This window comes from Leucoraja erinacea, chromosome 7 (genome assembly GCF_028641065.1).
Source record: "Leucoraja erinacea ecotype New England chromosome 7, Leri_hhj_1, whole genome shotgun sequence".
Taxonomy (NCBI): Eukaryota; Metazoa; Chordata; class Chondrichthyes; order Rajiformes; family Rajidae; genus Leucoraja; species Leucoraja erinaceus.
In genome coordinates, this window is record NC_073383.1 from 55,706,999 (window position 1) to 55,733,926 (window position 26,928).

Here is a 26,928-nt window from a genome sequence, read left to right on the forward strand (position 1 = left end):
TAAAAATTAAGGTTTCATTGTTTCCTGCTATTGTATTTAGCATCAGTACGTTTAAGCTTTATAGTACTGAGGCACCCTTTTCCCTTTTCAAATTGTTTTGCTTTGTTACATAGTTTGATAATGCAGTATATATCTTAGCAGTGATTGATACAAAGATTCTCTCTATAATTTGTTTTGACTTCACAAACCATGTTACAGAATTGTTGCATTACTCTTACTCCTTTCTCCTTTGCAGGCACTAGTGTGCTTTTGCTTGTCTTGGTATATAATGTATTAAATTCAGAAACACAGACAAATGTAATGCAAAACTTTTGCTGTCTTCAAATTAAATAATATTTGAACTTTTAAAATTGTTTTAAAGTTACATCTTACTGGCTGTATTCTATTAGTCAACAAAGTCTGCACTTGCATTTAAATGTTCACAGGATATTTTAACCTTGATATTGCCTGTTATTGGGTGCATCTGATGCTCCCCAATGTCAAAACAACTTTACCAATTTTTTAGATCATCGTCTGAATGGAATGCCTTCTCAGAAAATGAACACAATGTAAAAAGTAGGTCTGATACTGCAGCAGTCTCAAGAATACCTAAAATGGTTCATGGACTAATGAGTCAATCATGTTATGTCAAGATGCATTACATTTTGTCTTCCCATTAAGATATTTGCATAGAACAGTATGCAAGAATTTGCAGCTTCCATCTTGATTGGGTGGTAGTTTAAGTTAAGTTTAAGATTTTTACACTGATTTCAATTACTTATTCCCATATTTGTGCCAGTTTGGATGCAGTGTAAAATCCTGCATTCTGCTTATTGGAGATCTTTTTGAAACTTGGTGTTGCATTACACTTGATTTGTGCATCATTCATTTCATTAAAACTTTGAAGCCTATCAAGAATCAATACTTACAAGTTAGCACACAACTGCATGGTCAATTAAATGAAAGGATCATCCAAATAAAACTTCTAATTATGACCTATTGTCCAATGGAGGGATTAGTGCTCAAGATGATTATAAAATTGCTATCTGAAGTTGCAGTTCTATTAATGATTAGAAAATAAAAGTACTTTCTATAGTTCTATACAATAAGTGCATGTTCGTATATTTCTTCAGCACCATCATACTTTGAGGGTTGCTTGCTGAGAGGGTACATAATACAACTATTTGCCGTTTTTATAGCCTTTAGGCATTCTTAATTTACATTGAGCTATGTTTTCGTATCAACAATCTCGCAGAAACTCGCAATCTGCAGTAAAACATGCTGCAATACTTAATTGTGCTTTATCCCTATCGTAAATGTCCTGAGGGTGTATGCTTTATTTACAAATGAATGAGTGGATTTCAGGCTGCCAAACTTTTGTTTTCTGATTACGGATCGTAAAATTGTTGAAACGTTTTGACATCCAGCATGGAAGCATTAAATGTTTTGAATTCTAAAACATTCAAATTGTACAAATACGGTTCTTATGCCACATTTTTTCCGTACGGTGAAATTAGTGCAAAGAGTTCATCTCCAATTTCATATGATACTGGAGCCATTCATTCGACAATTTTTTTTTTAATAATTATCTTAATTAACATTTTCTTTAGTTAGTTTTCTCATGCTGGTCTAATTTCAACTGTATTGAGATTTTTTTGAACAGTTAGATACGAATGCAAGCATTTATAGCTGAAGCGTGCCAAATTAACCACACTTGTGTGATTTATTGGAAATGGACATTAAGGGTCTAATTCTAGGAAGCAGGGTTACTTTTTTGTAACCCTGCTTAATACGTAGCGTTGTTGTTCCATTGAGTGCTCTTAAGTTATTTTAAAAATCCAATACAATTTAAGGCTTGAAACAATATTTAATGCCAACTAAATGGATGATTTATATATTTTTAATGCATGGGCTTTTCGAAAGAATGTCTGTCACCTTCCTAGCTTCTAATAACAATCCATAGATCAAGGTATGTTACATTAATTTGATTATTGTAGGTAACATTAAATCCTATACAAAAACTCTGCATAATTCAAAAATAGGATGAATAATATAAAATGATATATACTTTTTTAATTGAAAATTCTTCAAGCTCATGTTTCATTGTCCATAAAAATATCCGTTAGTGCTTGAATGTGTGATCAAAGAATGTGTGATCAAATTTATGGCAGTCCCTGGAGATTGTAAACATTCTTCCGATCTGCCATTTACACTTCTATGTGCCACAATTTAATTTTATTTGTCCCCTTGATATCATTCCTTGTCAAAAAAAGAATACATTTTTAAAGCGTTTGTCAGTGCCCTGACCACCTGAAGGCAATGTAATTATATTTTAGCTAAATTTATATGGAAGTACTGATGGTCAAAAGTAAAAGGAAACTCTTGTTTAAAGATTTAATTTTGTGGAGATAATCAAACTTCAATGATCTGCTCAAAAACTGTACATTGCGTAACTAGATTTTTATTTAGTACCTTGGTAATTAATCCTAAACATATATATATAAATCAATAAACTTGCAGATATCTTGGTGACGACAGACTTTCCAGTGTTACCTTGTTCTTTTAACCAATAGAGCGGAATTATTTATGAGGCATTTTTTTCCATCGAGAAGTCTCTTTTTTTACACACTATTTTGAGTTGGTACTGAATTGTGATATTTTTTCATTTTATTTTGTCTCTTAGGTGTGCTGATTGAGGAAAAGCACTGAAGTTGTCAGTCATTTGAAATTGGCCTTTGTGATAACCACTCCTAGTTGTGCATTTCAGTGATACAATCTTGCTACTAGCTAAAATTTCTACATGTTGTCTAAAATTGTTTCAGTTCTATGTTAGCTTCCTGGGTAATTTCATTTCATCAGAAAATATATGGTAGTGTTAGATATTTTCATCTTTTTCTTAAACTGTTTTTAACACGGGTCCATTTAAATGTGAAAATAAAAGCAGGGTGTAGGAACCCTGGATAATGAGATATTGAGGTTCTGGGCACTAAAGAGGCATGGATCAGTTACAGATAGCTGGAGGAGTAAAGGGGATGCAGAAAGGCAAAAAGCTGCATGTCAACTTTGGCAGAGAAAATTAGAGAGGGAGATTTATGTGTATTAAGGGACAGAGTAACCAGAGAGAATATAGGGGCCCCACAAAGACCAAAGTGTATGGAGGTAGGTGAGGTCCTCTGAATATTTCACTTAACCATTGGGGGGAAAAAAAGTCAAAGCTAAGGAATTTTAATTGGGTTGTCCTCATTACAGTAGAGGAGGTGCTTGACATCTAAAATATATGACGGTAGTTAAATCTCCAGAGCCTGATCAGGTATATCTCCAGGAATGCCAGAAAACTTGAAGACATTGCAGGACCCTGGACAAGATATAAGCATGAATGTTAGCCATGGGTGAGATTCTGGAAAACTGAAGGGTGGCTAATGTTTAAAATGGGCTGCAAAAAAAAATCCTGGGAAATCTAAACTAGGCCGCCTAACATCTGTGTTGGTAAGCTATTGGAGGGGAATCTGAAGGATTTATTTATGTGTGTGTGTGTGTAGTTGGAAAGGCATTATTTAGGGATAGTTCTTTGAAGAAGTAACCAAGGTTGATGATGGTAGGGCTGTAAACTTAGGACTTCAGCTAGGCCTTTAGGGTTCCATGTGGTAGGCTGCTGTGGAAGATGAATTGCATGGGATCTAGGGAGAGCTAGCTAATTAGATCCATAATTGACTTGTTGCCAGGATGGAGGAAGATTATTTCTCAGATTGGAAGTCTGACTAGTGTGCTCCAGGATTCAGTACTGGGCCCACTGTCATCAATATCAACAATTTGTATGAATGTGCATGGTGTGGCAAGTAAGTTTGCAGTAAAAAAACATGACATAATAAAGTTTATGAAGAATTAGAACAGAGATGAGGAAACAATTTTTCACAGAGTTGTGAGTCTGTGGAATTCTCTGCCTCGGTGGCGGCCGGTTTTCTGGATACTTTCAAGAGAGCTAGATAGGGCTCAGTCGGAGTCAGGGGATATGGGGAGAAAAGGGGTACTGATTGTGGATGATCATATTGAATGGCCGAATGCCCTACTCCTGCACCTATTGTCTATTGTGTAATTACAGTGGCGGCATCTTTAGCAGAATGCAATTTAGCAGATGTTGCATTCTGTAAATTCCAACTAGGGTAGGACCTTGACAGTAAATGATGGGCTTTGGGATTGTTGTAGAACAGAGGGACCGAGGGGTACATGTTTATAGTATCCTGAATGTTGTGCACCAGGTAGACAGGGTGGTGAATTATGTTGGCATGCTGGCCATTCATGGCATTGAGTATTGGATGTTATGGTGAGGTTGTACAAGATGTTGGCGAGGCTGCACTTGAAATCTTGTGGTGTTTTTGTCACACTGCTCCAGAAACCGTGCAGAAAAGGTTTATGGGTACTTCCCAAACTCAAAAGATTGAGTAATAGACATTGCGAAGTCAAACATTTTATTTCTCTGACTATAGGGGACTGAGGGATAATTTTATTCAGATGTATAAAACTATGAGGGGTATAGATGAGCTGAATGCAGAGCCTTTTTCCAAGGAAAGGAAATCCAGAGGGCACACATTTTAGGTGAGGAGAAAGATTTAATAGGAATCTGGGAGACACCCTTTTCACACACAGGCTGGTATATACAGTGCCCTCCATAATGTTTGGGACAAAGACCCGTCATTTATTTATTTGCCTCTGCTCCACGATTTGAGATTTGTAATAGGAAAAAAAATCACATGTGGTTAAAGTGCACATTGTCAGATTTTAATAAAGGCTATTTTTACACATTTTTGTTTCACTATGTAGAAATCACAGCAATGTTTATAGTCTTCCTCTCCTTCCCCCCACGCGCACACACACACACATTTCAGAGCAACATAATGTTTGGGACACAGCAATGTCATGTAAATTAAAGTAGTCATGTTTAGTATTTTGTTGCATATCCTTTGCATGCAATGGCTGCTTGAAGTCTGCAATTCATGAACATCACCAGTTGCTGGGTGTCTTCTCTGGTGATGCTCTGCCATCTCATTTTAGCCATCTTTAGCTTATGCTTGTTTTGGGGGCAAGTACCCTTCAGTTTTCTCTTCCGCATATAAAAGGCATGCTCAATTGGGTTCAAATCGGGTGATTGACTTGGCCACTCAAGAATTGACCATTTTTTAGCTTTGAAAAACGGAAACCTGGCTATTCTATTTTTGCGGCTAACCAGTGGTTTGCATCTTGCAGTGTTGCCTCTGTATTTCTGTTCATTAAGTCTTCTGTGGACAGTGGGCATTGACAATTGCACACCTGACACCTGAAGAGTGTTTCTGATTTGTCTGACAGGTGTTTGGGGATTTTTTTTAATTATAGAGAGAATTCTTCTGTCATCAGCTGTGGAGGTCTTCCTTGGCCTGCCAGTTCCTTTGCGTTTAGTAAGCTCACCAGTGCTCTCTTTCTTCTTAATGATGTTCCAAACAGTTGATTTTGGTAAGCCTACGGTTTGGCTGATATCTCTGGCAGTTTTATTCTTGCTTCTCAGTCTCATAATGGCTTCTTTGACTTTCATTGGCACAATGGTCCTCGTTGATAAACACCAATAAAAGTTTCCAAAGGTGATGGAAAGATTAGGTGCTGAGAGCTCTCTTATATCTGCATTAAGGAGGCAATTAAACACACTTGACCAATTATATATGCCCGTGAAGCCATGTGTCCCAAACATTATGGAGCCCTGAAATGGCGGGATTATATAAATACAGCTGTAATTTCTACATGGTGAAACCAAAATGTATAGAAAAAATACCCTTTAATAGATTCTGACAATGTGCACTTTAACCACGTTTTTTTTTTTTCCCCCTCTATTACAAATTTAAAATTGTGGAGTACAGAGGCAAATAAATAAATGATGGGTCTTTGTCCCAAACATTATGGAGGGCACTATGTGGGCCAATATGTCAGAAGAAATGAAGTACAATAACATTTCAGAGACATTTGGACTGATATGGGGATATGATTGGGTCTAAAGTGGACAAATGGAACTAGCATCTTAGTTGGCATGGACGAATTAGGCCGAAGTGTCTATTTCCATGCTCTATGACGCAGCATTTTGTACCATCAAAGCTGCTCTGCATTAGAGGCAGTGAGTAAAGGCACAATTACGTTTTCCTCCACCCTACTCAAATTTTCTAAAGGAGGATTTGTCTAGGTTAGTTGACCATTCCGACCAACCATACTTTTTAAATGTTATCTCGAATAAAGGGCACAAAGTTCTGGAGTAATTCAGTGGGTCAGGCAGCATTTGGAGAATCTGGATAGGTGACGTTTCTGGACAAAACTTTACTTCAGATGATACTGTTTTGTCCCATTCCTTCTCTCCCGAGATGCTGCCTGTCCCGCTGTGTTACTCCAGCTTTTTGTGTCTATCGACTGTTTTGTATAGATGGATCATTCTGGATTGAATTATCAGCACATTTTTTTTCATCTTTTTTCTGTGTGTTTTCATTTTTTTTTTATGCTTCTTGGATTCTCATCCAGCATTAGATGCTGTTAGGTACTCCTTTGTTTTCCAATATATTTGACCATTTCACATTGCCTGAAAAAATGCACCTTTCTTGCAACACTCGGATTACTCTGCATTGGTGACTGAATGGTTCTGGCAATTTTTGTTTTTAAATATCTTGCAGAAAAATTGATTGATTAAATATAGCATGTTTAAGTCTTAGTTTGTTGTCAATATTTTGGATATTGACTCTTTTCAGTAAAGATCTCGAGAGTCCAGAGTGTTTAATTGTCATATGTACAGACAACAGAACATGAAATTCTTATAGCAGCATAATAGACCTGTGAACTCAACACATAAATGGAATAAACACAAACCTGTAATTTCTTTAATTTTATCCTGTTCAATGTTGGACTCCAATTCTTAATCGTATGAACTCTGCTACAGATCATCTTATTTTTACTTGGATTGAGCAAATGAGTGAGGTACAGTTTTTAATGACTAAATGTGAAGGCACTACACCCATTTTCTGCTGTCAGAATCATAATGTCAAGGAACAACTTTCCCATAGGTGACAATGCATGCCTAAATTATTACATCATACTTTGTTTTATTGACAATATGTAATGCATGTGTAAATAACTAGATTTGTTTCTAGTGAGCATATAGAATTTATCCAACATAATAAATTATATTGTAAATATAATGTTAGTTTAATCATGTTGCTAAAATATAACTAATCTGCTGCACTCTGGACAGTAGTATTAGTTGTGGATTTTCCATATTATTGGGTGTATTTCTGTTTATACCTCTACATTTTTAACATTGTTGTAGACTTACACATTCAAGCAGCTGGGTTTTAAGATACCAGGCAAATGAGACCAAAGCATTCACATTCAATCATGTTACTCTTCCCAGTGTTAATATCCTGGCCGGTAACCTGTGAATCAAAAATGTGGCTGCATGGTCATGTCAACATAAAAATGGAAACTTCTGGGAAATACTCTACAGGTAAAGCAGCATCTGTGAAGAGGGATCCATTAACATTTAGGCTGATGAGTTATCTTCGGCTCTACAAAAACTTGTGATGAAAAGTAATTGACATAAGTTTCCCTCAGTAAGACAATGGATGTGATATTTCCAGCATGTGTTCATTTCAGACAGCTGGAGTTTTCAGTTCTTGGGTTGGAGGGAAACCAGCAGTGAAGTTCATTGGGTGTTGGAAATAGGTCCTTTGTTATTTGCATACATAAATGACTAGGTGACACCCAAGTTTCCATATTTGCAGTTTATACAACATTTAGTATTGTACATTTTGTTGTTAATAGACTTCAAAGGGGTGGTGAAATAATTTGGTACATATACATTTGGAGAAAAGTGCGTTTTTACATATTAGCAAGAAATTAGAAGCTTCTATATAAACTTGAATGCTCATCTAAAAAGCTTTAAAAGTGAAGAGATCTGAATATGTATAATTTGTGGAACGTGGCAAAACAGGTTGAGAAACCGGTTTAAAGAAATGCAAGCAATCTTGGTTTTTATATCAAACCCAAGAACAGGAAAGTCATGATAAATTCTTAGTACTGCATTGATTTAACCACCATTGGAGTATTGTGCACAATTTTAACCGCCACACAAATACAGGAAGAGATTTATTACAATGGTTCCTGGAAAGAATCAAGGAGCTGGTATTTTTCTCATTGTTTCAGGTGCTCATGATAGAAATATTTAAATACATGAATGGTGTAGCTAATAGATTAGAAATACTTTCCATTGATAGGGGTGTTGGGAAATGGGACTTTATATGAAGGTCATCTGTGAAAGGACCAGAAGTAACAAGCTGTTATGGTCTAGAAAGTACTGCCTGAGATAGCAGTAGTGGCAGTTTCCGTTGTAGCATATGCAAGGGAGCTGGATCGATATCTGAAAGAAGAGTGTTTATAGGGCCATGAATGATTGTAGAAGATTGCAGGAGGAACTACTGGTCAGGCAGCATCTGCGGAGGGATAGGAATAGTCTACACCTTGGGTTGACACCCTGTGTTCGGACTGAAAATGTAGAGGGAGGATAAAACCAGTATAAGGGAGATTAGGTTGAACTATAAGTGGACTGAGGTGCAGAGAGATGAGCAGGCTCAGCCGGGTGAGAGGGATGGGGTGGAGTCGTCATGCTGGAAAGGTTGCAGATGGTGAATAAAACCTATGACATAGATGAATGGTCAGAGTCTTTTTCCGAGGGTGGGGGAGTCTAAAATGGGAGAGCATGCATTTAAGGTTGGGGGGGGGGGAGGGTATAAATTGGTCCTTCAGGACAAATCTTTCGCACAGGGTGGTGGGTATGTAGAATGGGCTGCCTAAGGTGGTAGAGGTGGGCACCATTACAACATTTAAAAAACATTAGAGCCACTATGGATAGGAAATGTTAGAGCAATTATGGGCCAAACAAATGCAAATGGAACTATCTCGTAAACAGCTTGGTCGACTTGGACCAAAGTGCCATTTGCATGCTGTTCAAATATTTTGAACAGCATGCAATACTTCAAATATTTTCTTATTACTGATAAGGCCTTGATTTGTCCTTAAAGGAACAATGTTGGCAGTTCTCCATTCATCTGAGACATTGCAACTGGCCAAGGAAGATACAAAGTTCTCTGCCAAGGTCCTACTACAGCCCGAGATAAATTCTACCAAGCCCTGGGGACTTGATGTCCACTTCAATGTTCCTCAAAAGCTGAAACACCTGGAGAGTATTTCAAACCAGTAGGTTCAGTAACAGGAAGGTTTAAGAGTGTTTTTCTTTGGTTGGCTAACAGAGATGCGCAATAGGAAGTGAATCTATAGTGGAGTAATCTACTTGGAGCAGCTGTTTTCAGAGAAGCTGCATTTTGTGAGTGCTAAGACTTCAGCTATGACATTGAGCAGAGGGGAATGGCAAGATAAATTAAAGTCTTGTAACTAAGTGCAGTTGGGATGGCAATTAGGGTAGTGGTATGCTCCTGTAGGATGCGAGCAATCATGGGACCATGTCTGAATGATCTGACTTGTGGGAAATGTGTCTGGCTGCATCTCCTGACCAAAGATACTAGAGGAATCTTTTCTCCTGACTAACTGCGTGAGGCAACTGGAGCAGGACGATCTCCGAGTCATCTGGGAGACTGAGACTCGTAGAGGTTTTAGAAAGATGGTCACACCTACTGTGCAGGCAGAAAAGATGGGTTACCACTAGGAAGGTAAAGATAATAGGTACAGAGTGCAGGAATCCCCTGTGGCCATTCTCCTAAAAGAAAACAACTTTTTTTCAATACTATTGGGGAATTACTTCAGGAGAAGGCAGTAACAGCAGTCAGATCTGTGGTGCCAAGACTGGCTCTGATGTGCAGCAAGGCAAGGTGAAGTTGGAAGGAGCTATAGTGATCAAATTTCAGAATGATCTGCGTTGGAATGGTCCGACTGATCATGCAACGGTGAAAGCAACAGGTGTCCTAAATTTTCTGAGGCGCAACTTTCATCATTGTTCAACTTCTGTCAAGGAGAAGCTGTACTTCACCCTCGTTAGACCTCATTTGGACTACGCAGTTGCAGCATGGGACCCATACACAAATAAAAACATTTATTTCATTGAATGTGTCCAAAGACAGGCTGCTCGATTTGTTACTAACACCTATGAGAGAGAAGCGAGTGTTACCAAACTTCTGAATTCTCGGGTGGAACCATCTCCAAGACAGACGTGAAGCTCACCGTTTGACCTGTTTTTACAAAATGTGAAATGGTCAGCTCGACATAGATTACAAGACCTACACCAAACCCAAACCAATTAGGAGCAGACGAGGGCATTTGATCCAATTTGTGATTCCATCTATCAAGTCAGATGTGTACAGCAATTCGTTCTTCCCCCGCACAATTAAAGCATGGAATAATCTCCACCCTACCACAGTTACCCAACCAGATGCAACTAAATTTAAGGTAGCTCTTCCCAAAAACCCTTTCTGGCTTCAGTCCTCCCTCAACCACCTCCAGTTTAAATTCCATTTGGAATATTTTGGAGGACCAAGAAACCAAGATAGGAAACTTGATCAAGGGACCGACAGGAGATTCTGCACTGTAACTATACTTAAAGATGATGTGTTGTCTCCCTAGTGCCAGGGTTCTTTCTTGTATCTTCCTAAACGGCTGCAAGGCATGTGGAACTGCTGAGGTGAATAAAGAGTTAGCAGGACCTAGAGGGTGGTAATCTCTGGATTACTACCAATGCCACATGTTAGTGGAGGTAGGAATCTAAGGTTACTTCAGATGAATGTGCAGCTAAGCAGATGGTGCAGGAGATGGGTTCAGGTTTTGGTCCATTGGGATCTCTTCCAGGGCAAAGGTTACCTGTACAAGGACAGGTTGCACCTGAACTGGAGGGGACCAATATCCTGGGAGGGAGATTTGTTGATGCTACTTGGGTGGGTTCATATGATATTGGCAAGGGAAGGGTCTCTGAGCAGTAAGGACGATGACGAAGCTAGGGTCAAATACTGAAGTCAGACCAAGATTAACAGGCAGGAGCATGGCAAAGAGAGGAAAGACTAATGGTTTAAACTGCATTTATTTCAAAGCTATAGGCTTAATGGGCAAGGCAGATGTGGATTGGCTAGCAGAGTGGATTGGCTCAAGGATTGGGGCATTGCAGCCTTAACAGAAACACGGCTGAGTGAAGGGCAGGACTGGCAGCTCATTGGTACAGGGTGCAGAAGCTGGTAAGAGAGAAGGGTGGTTTGCCTTTTTGATCAGAGAGGACATGACTACAGTGCTTGGTGAGGATATTCTTGGAGTATCATTCAGTGAGGCTATACGAGTATAACTTAGAAACAGGAATGGACCGATCACTTTAATGGGGCAGTATTATGGGTCACCCAAATAATGAAAATTAGAGGACCAGATGTGAAGGGAGATTACAGACAGCTGTAAGAATAATGGGAGACTTCAACTTCCCTAATATTGACTGGATCTCGCATAGTGTGAAGGGCTAATCCAGTGAAGCCATATGGGTAGAGCACAGGGGTAAGAAAGATGCAATCACTATGGAAATAAGGAACTGCAGATGCGGATGTACCAAAAACGATTAAGTGCTGGAGTAATTCAGCGGGTCAGGCAGCATCTCTGAGAACATGGATAGGTGACATTTTGGGTTGGGACCCTTCTTCAGACTGATTGGGGTGGGGGAGAGAAGAGAAGCGAGGAGGGGCTGGACAGGGCTGGATGCAGATGAGGGTTTTTTTTTTTAAAAAATAAGCAAATGGTTGGGCAAAGGCCAGAGATGAAAAGAGACAAGGTGAGATGCAAAAGGATTGAGGAGTTGCAATATCAGAATTGTCTAAACCCTGGAACTAGTCCTGTTCTTTTGATTAACCAAGTCTCTGTAATGGAAGCGACAATGTCGTTCCATGCACTTCAGGCTCTATGTTCAGCTATTTTATCCGTAATATTCATCGCATTTAAATAAATACATTCACCCCATCAGTCCTGTCCTGTTCATTAACCTGGTCCTCCTTTTTCTTCCTTTTAGACTAGCTTGACCTAACCTCCATCTTCCCCTCAATCCCTCCTTGCTGGATGCCTTCTCGGGTTTCCACCCCAGCCATGTTAGTTTAAACCCTCCCATCAAGCACTAGCAAACCTTCCTGCAATGAAATTGCTGGGCTCCAGTTTGGATACACGGTGTGAGTTTTTTCCACGTTCAAATAATTAAACCTTTTTAAAGGTATTGTGGCAATCAGACATCCTGGAATGGGATCCTTTGGTCCACTGAGTCCAAGCTGACCATCATGCACCTATTTACACTCATCCCTGAAGCCCCATCAGCTTTCCCAAGATGCAACCACTCCCAATTTGCCCACCAACTTGCATGTCCCCTGAATGGAGGAGGAAACTCATGTATACCGAAGTGGTCAACATAAATTTTGTATGGGAAAGAAAGAAATGAATATGTTCTCAATTCAAATACTACCAAAGGGATTAAATAATTCTACATTGCAAATTAACTCAAAATTCATTTAAAAATAAAAAGGCTAATATGTATGAATTCAAAAGCCTTACATTTATTCTTAACCTACATTTACAAAATGTATCAAACCACTTGCAGTACATAAAGCAGCGGAGCAGTTGGATATGAATCTACATAGAAATATTGTTTCATTCCCATTACTTCTGATAAAGTTCTGTGATGCCCAGTGATCCTTTCTTTGAAACAATTGTTGCTTGTGCTTCTGTTTTGGCCACAGTCTTACTTTCCTGGAATGGCTGTTTCGTTAGTTTCTTTATGATAAATGCATGCTTCAATAGCTGTTTTGCTGAAGGACGCTTGCATTGGTCCCTAGGTGAAAGAAAGAAATAAGTAAAATAGTCGTCTTGCAGTTACACTACAAATGTTTTGAATCTGCAGTGTCTGAATTTCAGAGTCTTATCCCCCTGTCCCACTTAGGAAACCTGAACGGCAACCTCTGGAGACTTTGCGCCCCACCCAAGGTTTCCGAGCAGTTCCCGGAGGTTGCAGGTAGTGGAAGCAGGTAGGGAGACTGACAAAAACCTTTGGGAACCGCATGGAAACCTTGGGTGGGGCGCAAAGTCTCCAGAGGTTTCTGTTCAGGTTTCCCAAGTGGGACGGGCATAAGGAACGAGTTTGTCTTCTGTACACATCCCTTGTGTGAACAAGGAATTTCATTGCACCCTGGTGTAAATGCCAATGAATTAATCTGAATTAGACAACTAAAATGTTAGGTGTAATTAATCTGGTGGCCTACTGTGAGTTATCCCATCTAAAATTGACTTGAGGATAAGGTGCAGTTTAATCTATCAGTGAAGAAAGGAGTAAACTTGGTCAAGGATGGGCAAGGGTGAAAAGATCCACTAAGCTTGATGACTGCTAACCCTTCTACCCATTGTCCAGTCTGTAATGTGAGATTGTTAACTCTGCTTGAACAGTTCGAAGCAAATAATGATTTCAGCTCTCGTTTTCTGGAAGCACACCTGTGTCTGGAATCGGATTGGCAGTGATGTTTATTCGGTCTTGGCTCAAAGACAGGAAGTAGAATAAGATGGGGTGGAGCCAAGAAATGCAAAGAGCAGACAACATTATTGGGAGTTGTATATAACAAATCACACACACACACACACACACACACACACACACACACACACACACTCACACACACACACACACACACACACACAGAGCGAGGGCAGCATTTTCCGCTTTAATTTCAAGAATCTTATTTCCATCTGGTCAATATGGGACCTTAGTGATCATTATATGTATACTGATTGAAAGTAATCTAGTTCAATCTGAAACCAGGATCTTGAATATAAATAAACCTAACGTCAATGACAGGAACCCTACTATCTAGGGAGGGAAACGGACCAGGAGATCACTAGTATGGAAACTGTAAGAATCTACCATTAAATAATTGATAACAGAGTGCATGGAAAACAATTCGAAATGTATTTCGACAAATCTTTTGGAATATTCGTCAACATTCACAAGGAGGAGGGTGAGCAGCCAGAAGTCATTGTGTATGTTAGCACAAATGACATAAGTAGGAAAAGCGAAGAGATACTGCAAAATGAATATAGGGAGTTTTGCAATAGATTTTGCAGAATCTCCAGGGTCTCTGGATTACTCCCGGTGCAATGTGCTAGTGAGGGTAGGAACAGAGAGATAGCACAGATGATTGCTTGGCTGAGGAGTTGGTGCAGGCGGCTGAGATTCAGATACAGTATTTGGATCTTTGGGATCTCTTAATAATGGGGAAAAAAGCTTATACTTAAATTCTGGAAAAATGCGCCGACACCAACAATAAAAATGTGGATATCAAATATGTTTGAAACATTACATCTGGAAGAGATGAGATTCCTCCTAGCAGGTAAAGCAGACCAATTCCAAAATGTTTCTGGACCTATTACAAGTATGAGGTGCAATAGTAATCTAAAAAAAACAAATATATAAATAAGCGGAATCAGGACCTGGTAACGGGAGGTAAAATAACAAAAACAGACTTGGTTGGTAGTCCCCTTCCTGCGGAGTTTAATGTTATAATAGAGCGATTGTTTCTATTTTCTCTTTCTTTTCTAGGGTCTATTTTCTCACTTTACTTCCTTCTCTAACTTCTTTCCTAAGGGGCTTTCTTTTCCTTACACTCTTGCACTGCACGACTCTCTTGCACTTTCTTTACTTTCCTTACTTCTACCATTTTCTAAAAGCACAAAAAAAAATGAAGCGGTACAAAAAATGTATTAAGATATACATATACATGTGTTGTGTAGAATTGTAATTTACCGTACTTCTAATAAAAATAAAATAAAAAAAAATAATAATAATAAATAAGGGATCTCTTCTGGGGCAGAGGTAACCTGTACAAGTGAGGACGGATTACACCTGAACTGTGCCAGAACCAAAATCCTAGCATGAAGATTTGCTAGTTCTATTCTGGTGGGTTAATACCAGATTGACAGGAGGGCAGGATCTAAAGCAGGAGAGAGGCTGGAAGTTGGTATGGAAGGTGATGAACGAAAGTTCAGTAGGCAGGATAGGCAGGAGAACAGCAGGGAATGAGGAAAGAACGCTAGATTGAATTGCATTCATTATAATATGAGAGGCCTGACAGATAAAGCAGATGATCTCAGCACATGGATAGGTACATGGTTCTGGGACATTGTAGCCATTACGGAAACCCAGTTAAGAGATGGACAGAACTGGCAACTTAACGTTTCAGGGTACAAATGCTGCAGGTGGGGTTAACAGAGGAGGGGTTGTTGCTTTATTGATTGAGGAGAATGTCAAAGCAGTAGTCCATTTCTGATGGTTTGCCCAATGAGACTTTATGGGTATGGCTGAGGAATAAAAGAGGGGTGATCACCTTGTTGGGAGTGTACTGTAAGCCCCATAATAGAAAAATATGCCAGGATTGTGCCGGCAGCTGCAAGATGGAATAGGGGGTTGTCATAGTAAGTGATTTTAACTTTCCCAGTATATACAGGGATTGCCATAGTGTAAAGTGCTTAGACTGTGTAGAATCTGTCAAATGTGTTCAGGAAAGTTTACTCGGGCAATATATAGAGGGTCCAACAAGGGAGAGGGCAAAGCTTGATATGCAGCACAAGTACAGGCACTTTGGCCCACAATGTCTGTGCCAAACATGATGCCAAGACCATCACTTATATACCTGTGAATAACCCATATCCGTCTATTCCCTGGATATTCATATACCTATCTAAAATACTTTTAAATGTCACTAACATATCTGCTACAACCACTGCGTTCCAGGCACTTAAAAAAACTTGCCTTGCACGTTTCCTTTAAATGTTGCCTATATCACCTTAAATTTATGCCCTGTAGTATTTTATATTTCCGGCCTGGGAAAACCAGTCGATCCTATCCATGCTTCTCATAATTTTAAATACTTTGATCAGGTCGCCCTGCAACCTCTGGTGTCGCAGAGAAAACAATCCAAGTCTGTGCAACTTCTCCCTGCAGCTAACATCCTCAAATCCTGGCATAATTTTGGTAAACCATCTCTGCACAGTTTCCAAAGCCTCCTCGTCCTTCCTGTAATGGGGTGGCTAGAACTGCACATAATACTCCAAATGTGATTACAAGAAACATAGAAAATACGTTCAGGAGTAGGCCATTCGGCCCTTCGAGCCAGCACTGCCATTCAAAATGATCATCCAAAATCAGTACCCTGTTTCTGCTTTCTCCCCATATCCCCCGATCTGTTAGCCCTAAGAGCTATATCTAACTCTTGCTTGAATACATCCAGAGAAGTAGCCTCCACTGCCTTCTGTGGCAGAGAATTCCACGGATTCACAACTCCCTGGATGAAATTTAATTATTTTTTTTACCAGAAGCCGTTTGCAGCACACATCTAGCATTTGAACTCCTATTCCGAATTGGAAGCGCTGCAAAAAGTTCAAGAGCTATCACTTTGTCAACATAACTCTTGATCGTCCATGTCTATAAATTTATCAAAGTCCGTAGAATGTAGTGAGAAACATTGCGAGTTGTTTCCACTTCAGAGAGTGAGCTAGATCTTGAAGCACCAGGCCAGCCCAGCCTTAACAATCAGAAACATTTCCCTTTGTCCTATCTATCCCTCCCCAACCTCCCTGCGATTAAATACTTAATTATTTTCTATCCTTCCCAGTTGACAAAAGGTCTTCCACTTGAACCATTAATTCTGTTTCTTTTTTCACAGATGCAGCTTGTCCTGTTGAGTGATTCCAAACAATTTCTTTATTTAACTCCATATGAAAGCTTGGCCAATACTTACAATAGCAGCATTAATATACATCCAATTCATGTACTCGAGTTAATTTATAACATCCTGTACTTTGCAGCTTATGCTGAACAGTGCCCACCAATCATTAAGCTCACAGATTTTTAAAACTTCTAAGCAACATCTTTTAGTGAGCTGACTTTCTGAAAAAAATGCACTACCTCTTGCAATGGATCTAAGATCTGTATGGTGGGTGTCTCCTTGCCTTTATTGAGGCAAGGAAAATAGGAAAAGTGACTTAAAATATTGTTCACTATCTAATTAGTTACAGAAAGAAAATATGAGAATTAGAAGATTGCTGAAAGAGAAGTCAAAAGTAAAATAAACTTTACTTTTTATAAATGTCCAATGGTTAAATTTCTACATAAAAGTAAAATTAAAAGTTTGTTTTATGGTAATTCCATATCCTAGCTCTGTTTTGTAATAAGCCCATGACTCCCTTACTAAATTGCTGTAGGTTTAATTATTTAATTATGTGCATTAAATAGTAATGTGATCGGGTATGATTTTGAATTGAGATTGAATTACATCTACATTCCCCATATTTCTCTGCTTCAGTGAAATAAAAATGAGGGAAATTATTAACAATTTAGCAAGCTAGTGAATTAAAAACATTACATCATGTATTGTAATTCCACAAGAAACTGATTTTGAAATAAATATTTTAACATTCACTTACCTTATCAGACAAATCTGTATAAAATCTTGAGCATTCTCAGAAAACCGATCAGGAAGGTTAGGCATCATACCCTGATGTGCTCCAATGTAAAACATGGCTGCCATTTTGTCCATGTGTGCCAAAGGTGGTTTTCCAGATGCCATTTCAAACACAGTGCAGCCTATACTCCAAATATCAGATTTTTTACCATGTCCAGTCTCATTAATCACTTCGGGTGCCATCCAATAAGGAGATCCATGCATTGATTTTAACATTTCACTGTGTGTATCTTTCACACACGTCATGCGTTTGGCACATCCAAAGTCGATGAGTTTTATCACACCATTAGGCATCAGCATGACATTGTTTCCTTTTATATCTCTGTGAATCACTTTGTTATCATGTAAATAGTCCACTCCTTTTAAAACTTGTTTCGTATATCCACAAAAGACAGGCTCTGGTAATGGCCCGAAACATCGTATAATACCAGCCATGGATCCACCAGGAACAAATTCCATAAAAATGCTGACAACATTGGCCTCTAGGTTTGTACCTAGGAAACGCACAATGTTTACATGATTCAGATCTTTAAGTAGCTCAATTTCCTCTTCCAGTTTCTGATATTCCTTTTTTGCTATAGTTTGATTGGTTGCATTTAAGACAACCTGTTTAACAGCGATTAATTGACCTTGACTGGTGAGACCACAGTACACCTAAACAAAATGAAATGAGAAAAGTTCGTATTCGTTTTTCATGGTCTGGGCATCACTAGAAGGGCCAGCACTTATTGCCCTTTCCTAATTGGTGTTCCCATCCACTGATGGCTTGTACGTCTTGATGATAGAGTTCATCTGCTCTATGTTCTGTAGATAGAATACACCACAGCCACTATGCATGTGTGAAGGGAATGAATATGTAAAGTGGAGGGGACAAGCCCTCGACCTTATCCAGTGGAAGGCAATTTTTTCTCTGTCTGTGATTTTTAAATGGTGGGAATGCTTTGGGATGTGTGTAGGTGAGTCGCATGCCAAATGATACTCAATCTCGAATGCCCATTATTTATGTGTCGGGTCCAGTTAAGTTTCTGGTTAGTGATAATCCTCAGATTGTTGATGACGGGGGTCTCAAAACTGGTAATGCCAAACTCCTAACCTCAATACCCTGACTGATGAAGGCAAGCTGCCAAATGCTTCTTCATCCTATTTATCTGTGTCATCACTTTCATGGGGTTGTGTATCTGTATCCCTAGGTCTCTCTGTTCTCCAACATTCCACAGAGCCCTACCACTTACTGTGTAAGCCCGACACTGATGTTTCCTACCAAACTGTAACACCTTGCATTTTTCTGAATTAGACGCCATCTACTATTCCTCAGCCCTTTGGCCCAGTTGATCAAGTACTTAAAGTAAACCTGGGTAATTTTCTTCATTGCCCACTATGCCACCCCTTTTAGCAACACCCAAAAAATTACTAATTACATTCACATCAAAGTCATTAATATAAATAACAAATAATTGTGGATCCTGTGGTACACCGCGTTGCAGGCCTCCAGAATGGAAAACAACCCTCTATCACCACTCTGTGCCCTTCAAGCCAATTTTGTATCCAGTTGGTTAGCTTCACCTGGATCAATATGGTCTAACTTTCTGTACCAGTCAACCATGCAGTACTTTGTTAAAAGTCTTACTCATATAGATAATGTCTAGGTGAAATTTCTTCTCTTTTCTGAATAATGTCTAATCACTTATTTTGAGAATATGGCCCCTGGTTCTAGATACCCCAGCCAGGGACAATATCATCCCTGCATCTACTCTGTCAGATCCCAAAATGCTTAATGCAATCATCTTATTCCTCTATCTGTAAAGATTATTGCTGCTTAATGTCTCCTCAATTGGAAAATCCCTCCCATCCAGAAATCAATCGGATGAGTTTTATTGCAAGAACATCCTTCCTTAGATAGGAAGACCAAATATGTACACAACATTTCAGGTGCAGTCTTAGCAAACCTCTTTAGTCCATTTCTGACAAAAACAAATTGGGCATTGCTGAGCAATTACAGGTGCATAAGAACTGCTTGAAAGCATTGCTGACAGTATGTTTCATCCCCTTGGCTGAGATTTGTCCTGCATTTTGTGGACAGGCCATAGTTTTTTACATTGCCATTGTTAACACTGTACTGGAGTAGCTTAGATAAAAAGCAGGATAATTCTGAAGCACAACCATATAACCATATAACAATTACAGCACGGAAACGGGCCATCTCGGCCCTACAAGTCCGTGCCGAACAAATGTTTTTTCCCCTTAGTCCCACCTGCCTGCACTCATACCATAACCCTCCATTCCCTTCTGATCCATATGCCTATCCAATTTATTTTTAAATGATACCAATGAACCTCCCTCCACCACTTCCACTGGAAGCTCATTCCACACCGCTACCACTCTCTGAGTAAAGTAGTTCCCCCTCATATTACCCCTAAACTTCTGTCCCTTAATTCTGAAGTCATGTCCTCTTGTCTGAATCTTCCCTATTCTCAAAGGGAAAAGCTTGTCCACATCAACTCTGTCTATCCCTCTCATCATTTTAAAGACCTCTATCAAGTCCCCCCTTAACCTTCTGCGCTCCAGAGAATAAAGACCTAACTTATTCAACCTATCTCTGTAACTTAGTTGTTGAAACCCAGGCAACATTCTAGTAATTAGTAATTCTAGTAACACAAGTTTAAGAATTACATCTAAACTGATTTCAGGGCCTTGGCAATATCCATTACTTGGTCATTTCTTGAAATTACATAGAGTGAATGAAATTTGCTGACGAGATGGAGGAATCAAAGATAAATCATTTACTCAGCATTTCTGTCTGAACAGTTGCAATTGTTTGCATGATCTTAGGTACTCATCTGCTGTATCCTGCCATCATTGTTTGTTGCCGCCGCCTGTTGCAGAGACACCAAACGTCGTTTCTTTATTCAGGCATTATAGGTTAGATATACATGCATGTTTAATCCTCTAACACAAATATCATTGTTGCTGCTGCGAGGCTGTTGCTTCGTGAGCTCGAGCTGAGCTACTGCTGAGGTGGCAGGACACTCACGCAAAGAGAGAAGAAGATGAAGATAGAGGGAAGGTTGACCCGGGGTTCGTTATATACCCCATGACAACTCCTTCCCGCCATTGCCCGGTCACGTGACCCTACCCCCGACTGCCGAGGGTTCGCATAGCAAGTGGCCTAACCACTGGTGCCGCCACACTGTTGCCTTTTTAATAGTTTGCTACCAATTCACAACCAAATGCAGCAGGACTGCCGAACTTTGCTTACAAATATGCATCTCAAATAAGCAAAGTAATTTATTTAATCAAAATCAACATGTTTTTTTTATTACATTTTTCTTCCTTAGCTATTTTGGGTTTGTTTATCATGCAAAAAGAAAATAATATAATTTATTTGACCTTATTTGATCTTTTTCAGCAGGAAGTTTTAGGTACTTACTGTGCCATAGGCTCCTTTTCCAAGCACATTGCCTTTAGTCCATATAATGACATCCTCGCAACTGGAACTACAATCAGACTTTATGGTACTACAAAGTGAACTGCCGGGTCTGCTAGAACTCTTGAACAGTTTTGCAACTGTAAATTCAGCACTCTGTTAAAAACAAATAATTGTATTTCACTTCAATGTAGTTTAAATATTTGTAAATGTATTATTCTCATGATCTATTACATAGAACATAATCCATAGCCCTCAATTCCTTTAATATCCACATGCTTACCCTAAAGTCTCTTAAATGTCATTATCCATCTGCCTCCACCACCACACCCGGCAGCACATTCCACGCACCCACCTGGGTAAGAAAATGTCTTCTTTAAGCTTTGCCCCTCTGATCTTAAAGCTATTTCCATCCTGGGAAAAGGTTCTGACTGTCTATCTTTGCCTCATCATTTTATATACTTCTATCATGACTTCCCTCTACCTCTGGCATTCCAGAGAAACCAATCCGTCCAACCGCTCCCTCCACAAACCGAGAATATAAAAGCAGGGATATAATGCTGAGGCTTTATAGGGGACTGGTCAGGCCGCATTTAGAACATTGTGAGCCGTTTGGGCCCCATAAATGAGGAAGGATGTGCTAGTGTTGGAGAGTGTCCAGAGGAGGTTGATGGGAATGACATTGGGGAAGATTGGGTTATCGTATGATGAGTGTTTGATGACTATGGACCTGGACTCACTAGAGTTTAGAAGGATGAGGGGAAATCTCATTGATGCCTACTGGATAATCAAAGACTTAGATAGAATGAATGTGGAGAGGATGTTTCCACTAGTGGGAGAGTCTAGGACCAAATGGCACAGCTGCAGAATAAAATACATTTCTAGAAAGATGATGAGGAATTTCTTTAGCCAGGAGGTATTGAATCTGTGGAATTCGTTGCCACAGATGGCTGTGGAGGACACGTCTTCGGGAATTTTTAAAGTTGATATTAATCTTTGATTAGTAAGAGTGTCAAAGGTTAGCGTGAGAAAGCAGGAAGAATAGGGTTGAGAGGGAAAGTTAGATCAGCCATAATTGAATGGCCGAGTAGACTTCATCGGCCAAATGGTGTAATTCTGCTCCTGTGTCTTCTGCACATCCTTCCTGTATTGGGGCAAACAGAACTGCACCCAAAACTCCAAATATGGCCTAATCAATGTCCTATAAAGCTGCATCATGACTTCTTGACTCTTATAGTCAATGCTCTGACCAGTGAAGACAAGCACACCATATGCCTTCTTTACCAATCTATCTTGCCACTTTCAGGGAGTTATGGCCTTGGACCCAAGATCCCTCTGTGCATCAATGCTGTTAAGGATCTTGCCATTAATTGCTCATTTTTCCTGTGCATTTAACCTTCAAAGTGCAACACATTTGCTTGGATTCACATTCTATCTGCCATTTCTCCACCCATTTCTGACCTTCCCTCCGTAACTCCCTGGTCAATTCGTCCCTTCCCACCCAAACCACCCTCTCCCTGGGTACTTTCCCTTGCAACCGCAGGAAATGCTACACTTGTTGCCTTGCCTCCATCCAAGGAATCCTCCCCTTCCTGCTTTCCGCAGAGTCCGTTCCCTCCATAACCCCCTGGTCAATTTGTCTCTTCCCACCCAAAACAGCCCCTCCCCGGGTATTTCCCTTGCAACCGCAGGAAATGCTACACTTGTTGCTTTACCTCCCCCCTCGACTCCATCCAAGGACCCAAGCAGTCTTTCCAAGTGAGGCAGAGGTTCACCTGCACCTCCTCCAACCTTATCTACGGTATCTGCTGTTCCAGGTGCCAACTTCTCCATATCGGCGAGACCAAGTGCAGACTTGGCGATCGCTTCGTCGAACACCTCTGCTCAGTTTGCACTAACCATCCTGATATCCCAGTGGCTCAGCACTTCAACTCCCCCTCCCATTCTGAATCCAACCTTTCTTTCCTGAGCCTTCTCCATTGCCAGTGAGGCCCAGCACAAATTGGAGGAGCAGCACTTCATATTTTGCTTGGGTAGTTTACACTCCAGCAGTATGAACATTGAATTTTTCCCAGCTCCCACAAGCCTACTGTCTCCGCCTCTTCCTTTCTTTTTCTCCCCCCCCCCCCCCCCGACATCAGTCTGAAAAGGGTCTCGACCCGAAACGTCACCTATTCCTTCTCTCCATAGATGCTGCCACACCCGCTGAGTTTCTCCAGCATTTTTTGTATACCTTTTTTTTTTTTTTAAAACCAGTATCTGCAGTTCTTTCACTTCAGCCTGAATATTATCCTTCACCCACATCCCTCTGTCCTCTATCAGTCAAGTGGTTATGAATCCACATGACCAACTCACTATTAATCATGTGCATCTTAATCTTCTGGATCTGCATATCATGGTTGTTCACATCAATAACATCCACTGCCTTACCCTCATCAATCACCTCCGTCAGCTCCTCAAAATAGTTCAATCATTATAGAAGACTCAATCATTATGGAAGACTATTATGCTAAAGATCAATGCAAAACTTTCAGAAATCATTTACCTGAAAAGATTTTTCATATGGCATTTTCACATTTGTATTTTCAGACACGTTGTCTATCTTGTCATGACATTCCTTTGCTTGAACATTTGTGGCGATTAATGTTGTGCTATCATCAGTATTATTTTCTTCTAACAACAATGCTGATGTCAGACAATGAAGCAGCTCATCTGCAAGGTTGTCCTCCTTAACACTTTCAAACTGAAATAATGGACTCGTCTTTTCCACGGTCCATATATTAATCAATGGTTGAACTGCAAAACTTGTTTGATCTGAATATGAATGTGAAGCAGCTTTTGATCCACAATAAGTGGTATTATCCTGGTCTTCAGTACATAAGACATTATGTTCTGCTTCATTGCCAACTAGATATGAACCAGGTCCATTGGATAAAACAGCTGTAGACTCTTGTGCAACAGTGGTCCCTACCAAATCTTCTATTGCTGATTTTACATCCGCTTCATCTTTCTTATTCAGAGACTGTTCCAACTCAAATAAATTAATGCCACTGTAATCTGTATTCTTGATGTTTGGGAGCATTGATGTCCTACTGTGATCTGCTGGATTTCCTCCATCAACACTACCACCAAATTGATCCTTGAGTGCATTTTCATGACCCTCTGAATAGACAGGCTTGACTGAAGTTTGTTCAAACACGTCTTCCACAATGATTGACAAACACTGGTCATCTAGGTGAACCTCATAAACTGGTAATGGAATACACAACTCCGAACTATCTGAAAGATGGCCAGAACCTGAAACTTCCTGGCTTTCTATATTGTGGATTAACACCTCATTTCTGGAGGTTCTTGTATGGCAATCATGTGCAGAAATCTGTTCGTTTTTTTGTCCTTTATCACTCTTGAACAAAAATTTAATTTCCTCTGCATTTTTTTTCTTTTTTTTCACATCTATGTCAAGGTTTTCGCGTTTGGAATTCATTTTGTCTTTTATATTCATTACATTATTTTTCTTGGCTGCTTGATTTGTTTTTGAAAGCTTACATGTCAGTCCTTTTCTCTGTGGCACAGTGAGAACAGTTTGATCACTAGTTTCACATGTTGCGAACTTTCGCATTGCACGATACAATGGGCTACTAAACATTTCATAAATTCCTGGCCCTTTATCAATTGGATTTATTTCCTGAAACATATCACTATACTTTAATGCTGAGAAATCATTTGTGGAATTTGATCTTGAATCCAGTGGAATTGGTGAATAATTTATATTGCTGATATATGAATGAGATTTTGCATTAGAAGTTAATCTGTTTTTTATGATATCTCCTTGTACTTTTGATGAAATTTGGTGTTGAGAATTATTTAGACAAGGTGAGCCTGGAGCTTTGTTACATTGTAGAATCTGAGCTGCTGCGGGCATAAGCTTACCTTTCCTCAACCAACTTTGTGCTGAAATGGGAAGGCACTGCAGTGATTTGGGATTAGATTTGTTTCTTTCTATACAAGAGTGACTCCTTTTACTGAAGCAGCTAATCTTGTTTATTTTCCTTTTAACTTCCCTTTCTTTCTGTGTTAAAATATTAAAGCTGGAATTGGCATCGTGAGATGGGTCAAAACTGGCATCTTTCATTTTAACGGAAGTCTTTTTTGAAATAAGCAGGGTTGTAGTGGGTGTTTGTTTTGCCATTGTAACACTTTCAACAGTATTGCACTTTGTATTTGTATCCTCAGGAACTACGATTTCTTCTTTCACAGAAGAATCGTGTCTTGTTCTGACAATCTGTTTTGGCATCGGTATACATTGTCCAAAATAGTCTGCTAACTTTGGAAGAATTTCTCCAGAGGTTATACTTTCTCTTGGTTTGTCATCGTGAAGGAATACAGCTTAAACAGGTCAGCAATTTTGCTTCAATCCCAGATGGATGAGTTAACAAGAGTCGCATCTTCATATACATCTGTTGTAGTAAATGGACCAAGAATATAAAAACGAAGGTGAGAGAAAAAAATTCTGGCATTTTTGACACTGTTGATGCCAATAACATTGTTAAAAACATAGTAATAAACAACCTAAGAGAAATGTGTGCATCCCGGAGTACGGCTTGTGGCATGGGTAGGAGAGAGGGAGGAAGGTTAATTACTTGAAATTATAGCATTCAATGTTCAAACCATTGGGTTGAGAGTTTCTCAAGCAGATTATGAGATGCTATTCCTCCAGTTTGCATGTGGCCTCATTCTGATCCCCGCCCCCACCCCAGGATGCACACATTTCTCCACTTATTTCCCACCCACTGCCAAGTCACCCTGCTCCCCTCCCCTCTTTCCTACACTCACATCCATCCCTGCGGCTTTCATTTCCCTTTTATCCACCCCTCCCCTCCCCTCTTTTCACCCCTCATCCTGTTCCCTTTCACCTGTATTTCTGCCTCTGGCTTTACATTTCGCTCCTCCTCTTCTCTCCTCATCTGTCATGCTTTTGTCTCCTTTGCACCTCTAGCCTTTGTCACGTATTCCACCCATCTGTCAATCAATTCCCCTCAACTCTTTCCATCTAACACTTGCCAGACCTTGTCCCACTCCCACTTCTCTCACCTAATCCAATCAAGCTGAAAATAAACCCTGGCTTGATACATCGCCTGTCCATTCCCTGCTCAGATGCTGCTTGACGATGAGTTCCTCCAACACTTGGTGTTTTGCCCAAGATTCAAACATCTGCAATTTCTTGTGTCTCGGCTCTACCTGGTGTAACCATCCTGCTGCCTTCCTCCTGACTGCAATTAGTTGTTGGCTTTAAGCAGCAACCGGCATTTAACAGGGTATTAGAAAGTACATTTTGCAAGCATAGCAATTTAAGGGGGGGGGGGGGGGGGGGGGGGGGGGGGGGGGGGGGGGGGGGGCTGCTAGGTGCCAAAAAGAGAAAACATTTGATCTACAAATATGAAACAAAAACAAAATCACTTAGCTGGCAATTTCTTCCAGCATATTATCTTTTTGAATAATTGTGCAGCTCTACATGTTGGAGACTGGCTTGCACAGAGGATACAACTTTCCCTATTGCCATATCCTGGAGTTTAAACCCAAACCCAAACGTGTCAACAGCATAAAATTTCCCAAATCTTCCATGCATCATTAACTCTATTACCATATCAATGAACTTGGTCCATAACAAAGCAGAAAACAGGTTGGCCATGCAAAAAGTTTTTATTTTCAGTATTAATTTGCATTATCTTATGTAGCGACTCCAACATTTTAATAGCTGCTTTGGGATTCAGGAATCCTGTTTTGGAGCAAATGAGCTCCTAGGGGTAGCCCATCAGGCAAGAGATATATAGCATAACCAAAATTGAGGTAAGAACAGTTATGATGTGTAATACGTCTATTGATTATAATTTTTGTCCTGGGATTGCAAGAATTTGTTGATCTTCAAACTATGATATTCCTGAATCTTCATAAGGGTTGGATGACCTTAATGGTGCTTTCCATTCTGTTTGTAAAATGATCACA

The 26,928-nt window shown here is 39.8% G+C and overlaps 1 protein-coding gene across 1 annotated transcript; it reads right to left on the bottom strand.

Annotated features, from left to right (window-relative positions):
* Positions 1–11,715: 11,715 nt before the first annotated feature.
* Positions 11,716–25,091, bottom strand: map3k19 (mitogen-activated protein kinase kinase kinase 19). The gene is made up of 4 exons (XM_055638626.1): positions 23,471–25,091; positions 20,929–21,081; positions 17,464–18,155; positions 11,716–12,826 (listed from the first exon to the last, which is right to left on the bottom strand). Exons 1-4 carry the CDS (start codon positions 25,055–25,057, stop codon positions 12,655–12,657), a joined length of 2,604 nt encoding a protein of 867 aa, XP_055494601.1. The 5' UTR covers positions 25,058–25,091; the 3' UTR covers positions 11,716–12,654.
* Between the last annotated feature and the right edge of the window lie 1,837 nt (positions 25,092–26,928).

Coding starts and splice junctions, on each gene's coding strand:
- map3k19 (XM_055638626.1), bottom strand. CDS start 25,057: ATGAAAGATGCCAGTTTTGACCCATCTCACGATGCCAATTCCAGCTTT. Junction 18,156..20,928: donor GAAAAGGAGCCTATGGCACA/GTAAGTACCTAA, acceptor CATTTTGTTTAG/GTGTACTGTGGTCTCACCAG. Junction 12,827..17,463: donor ATACAGATTTGTCTGATAAG/GTAAGTGAATGT, acceptor TCTTTCACCTAG/GGACCAATGCAAGCGTCCTT.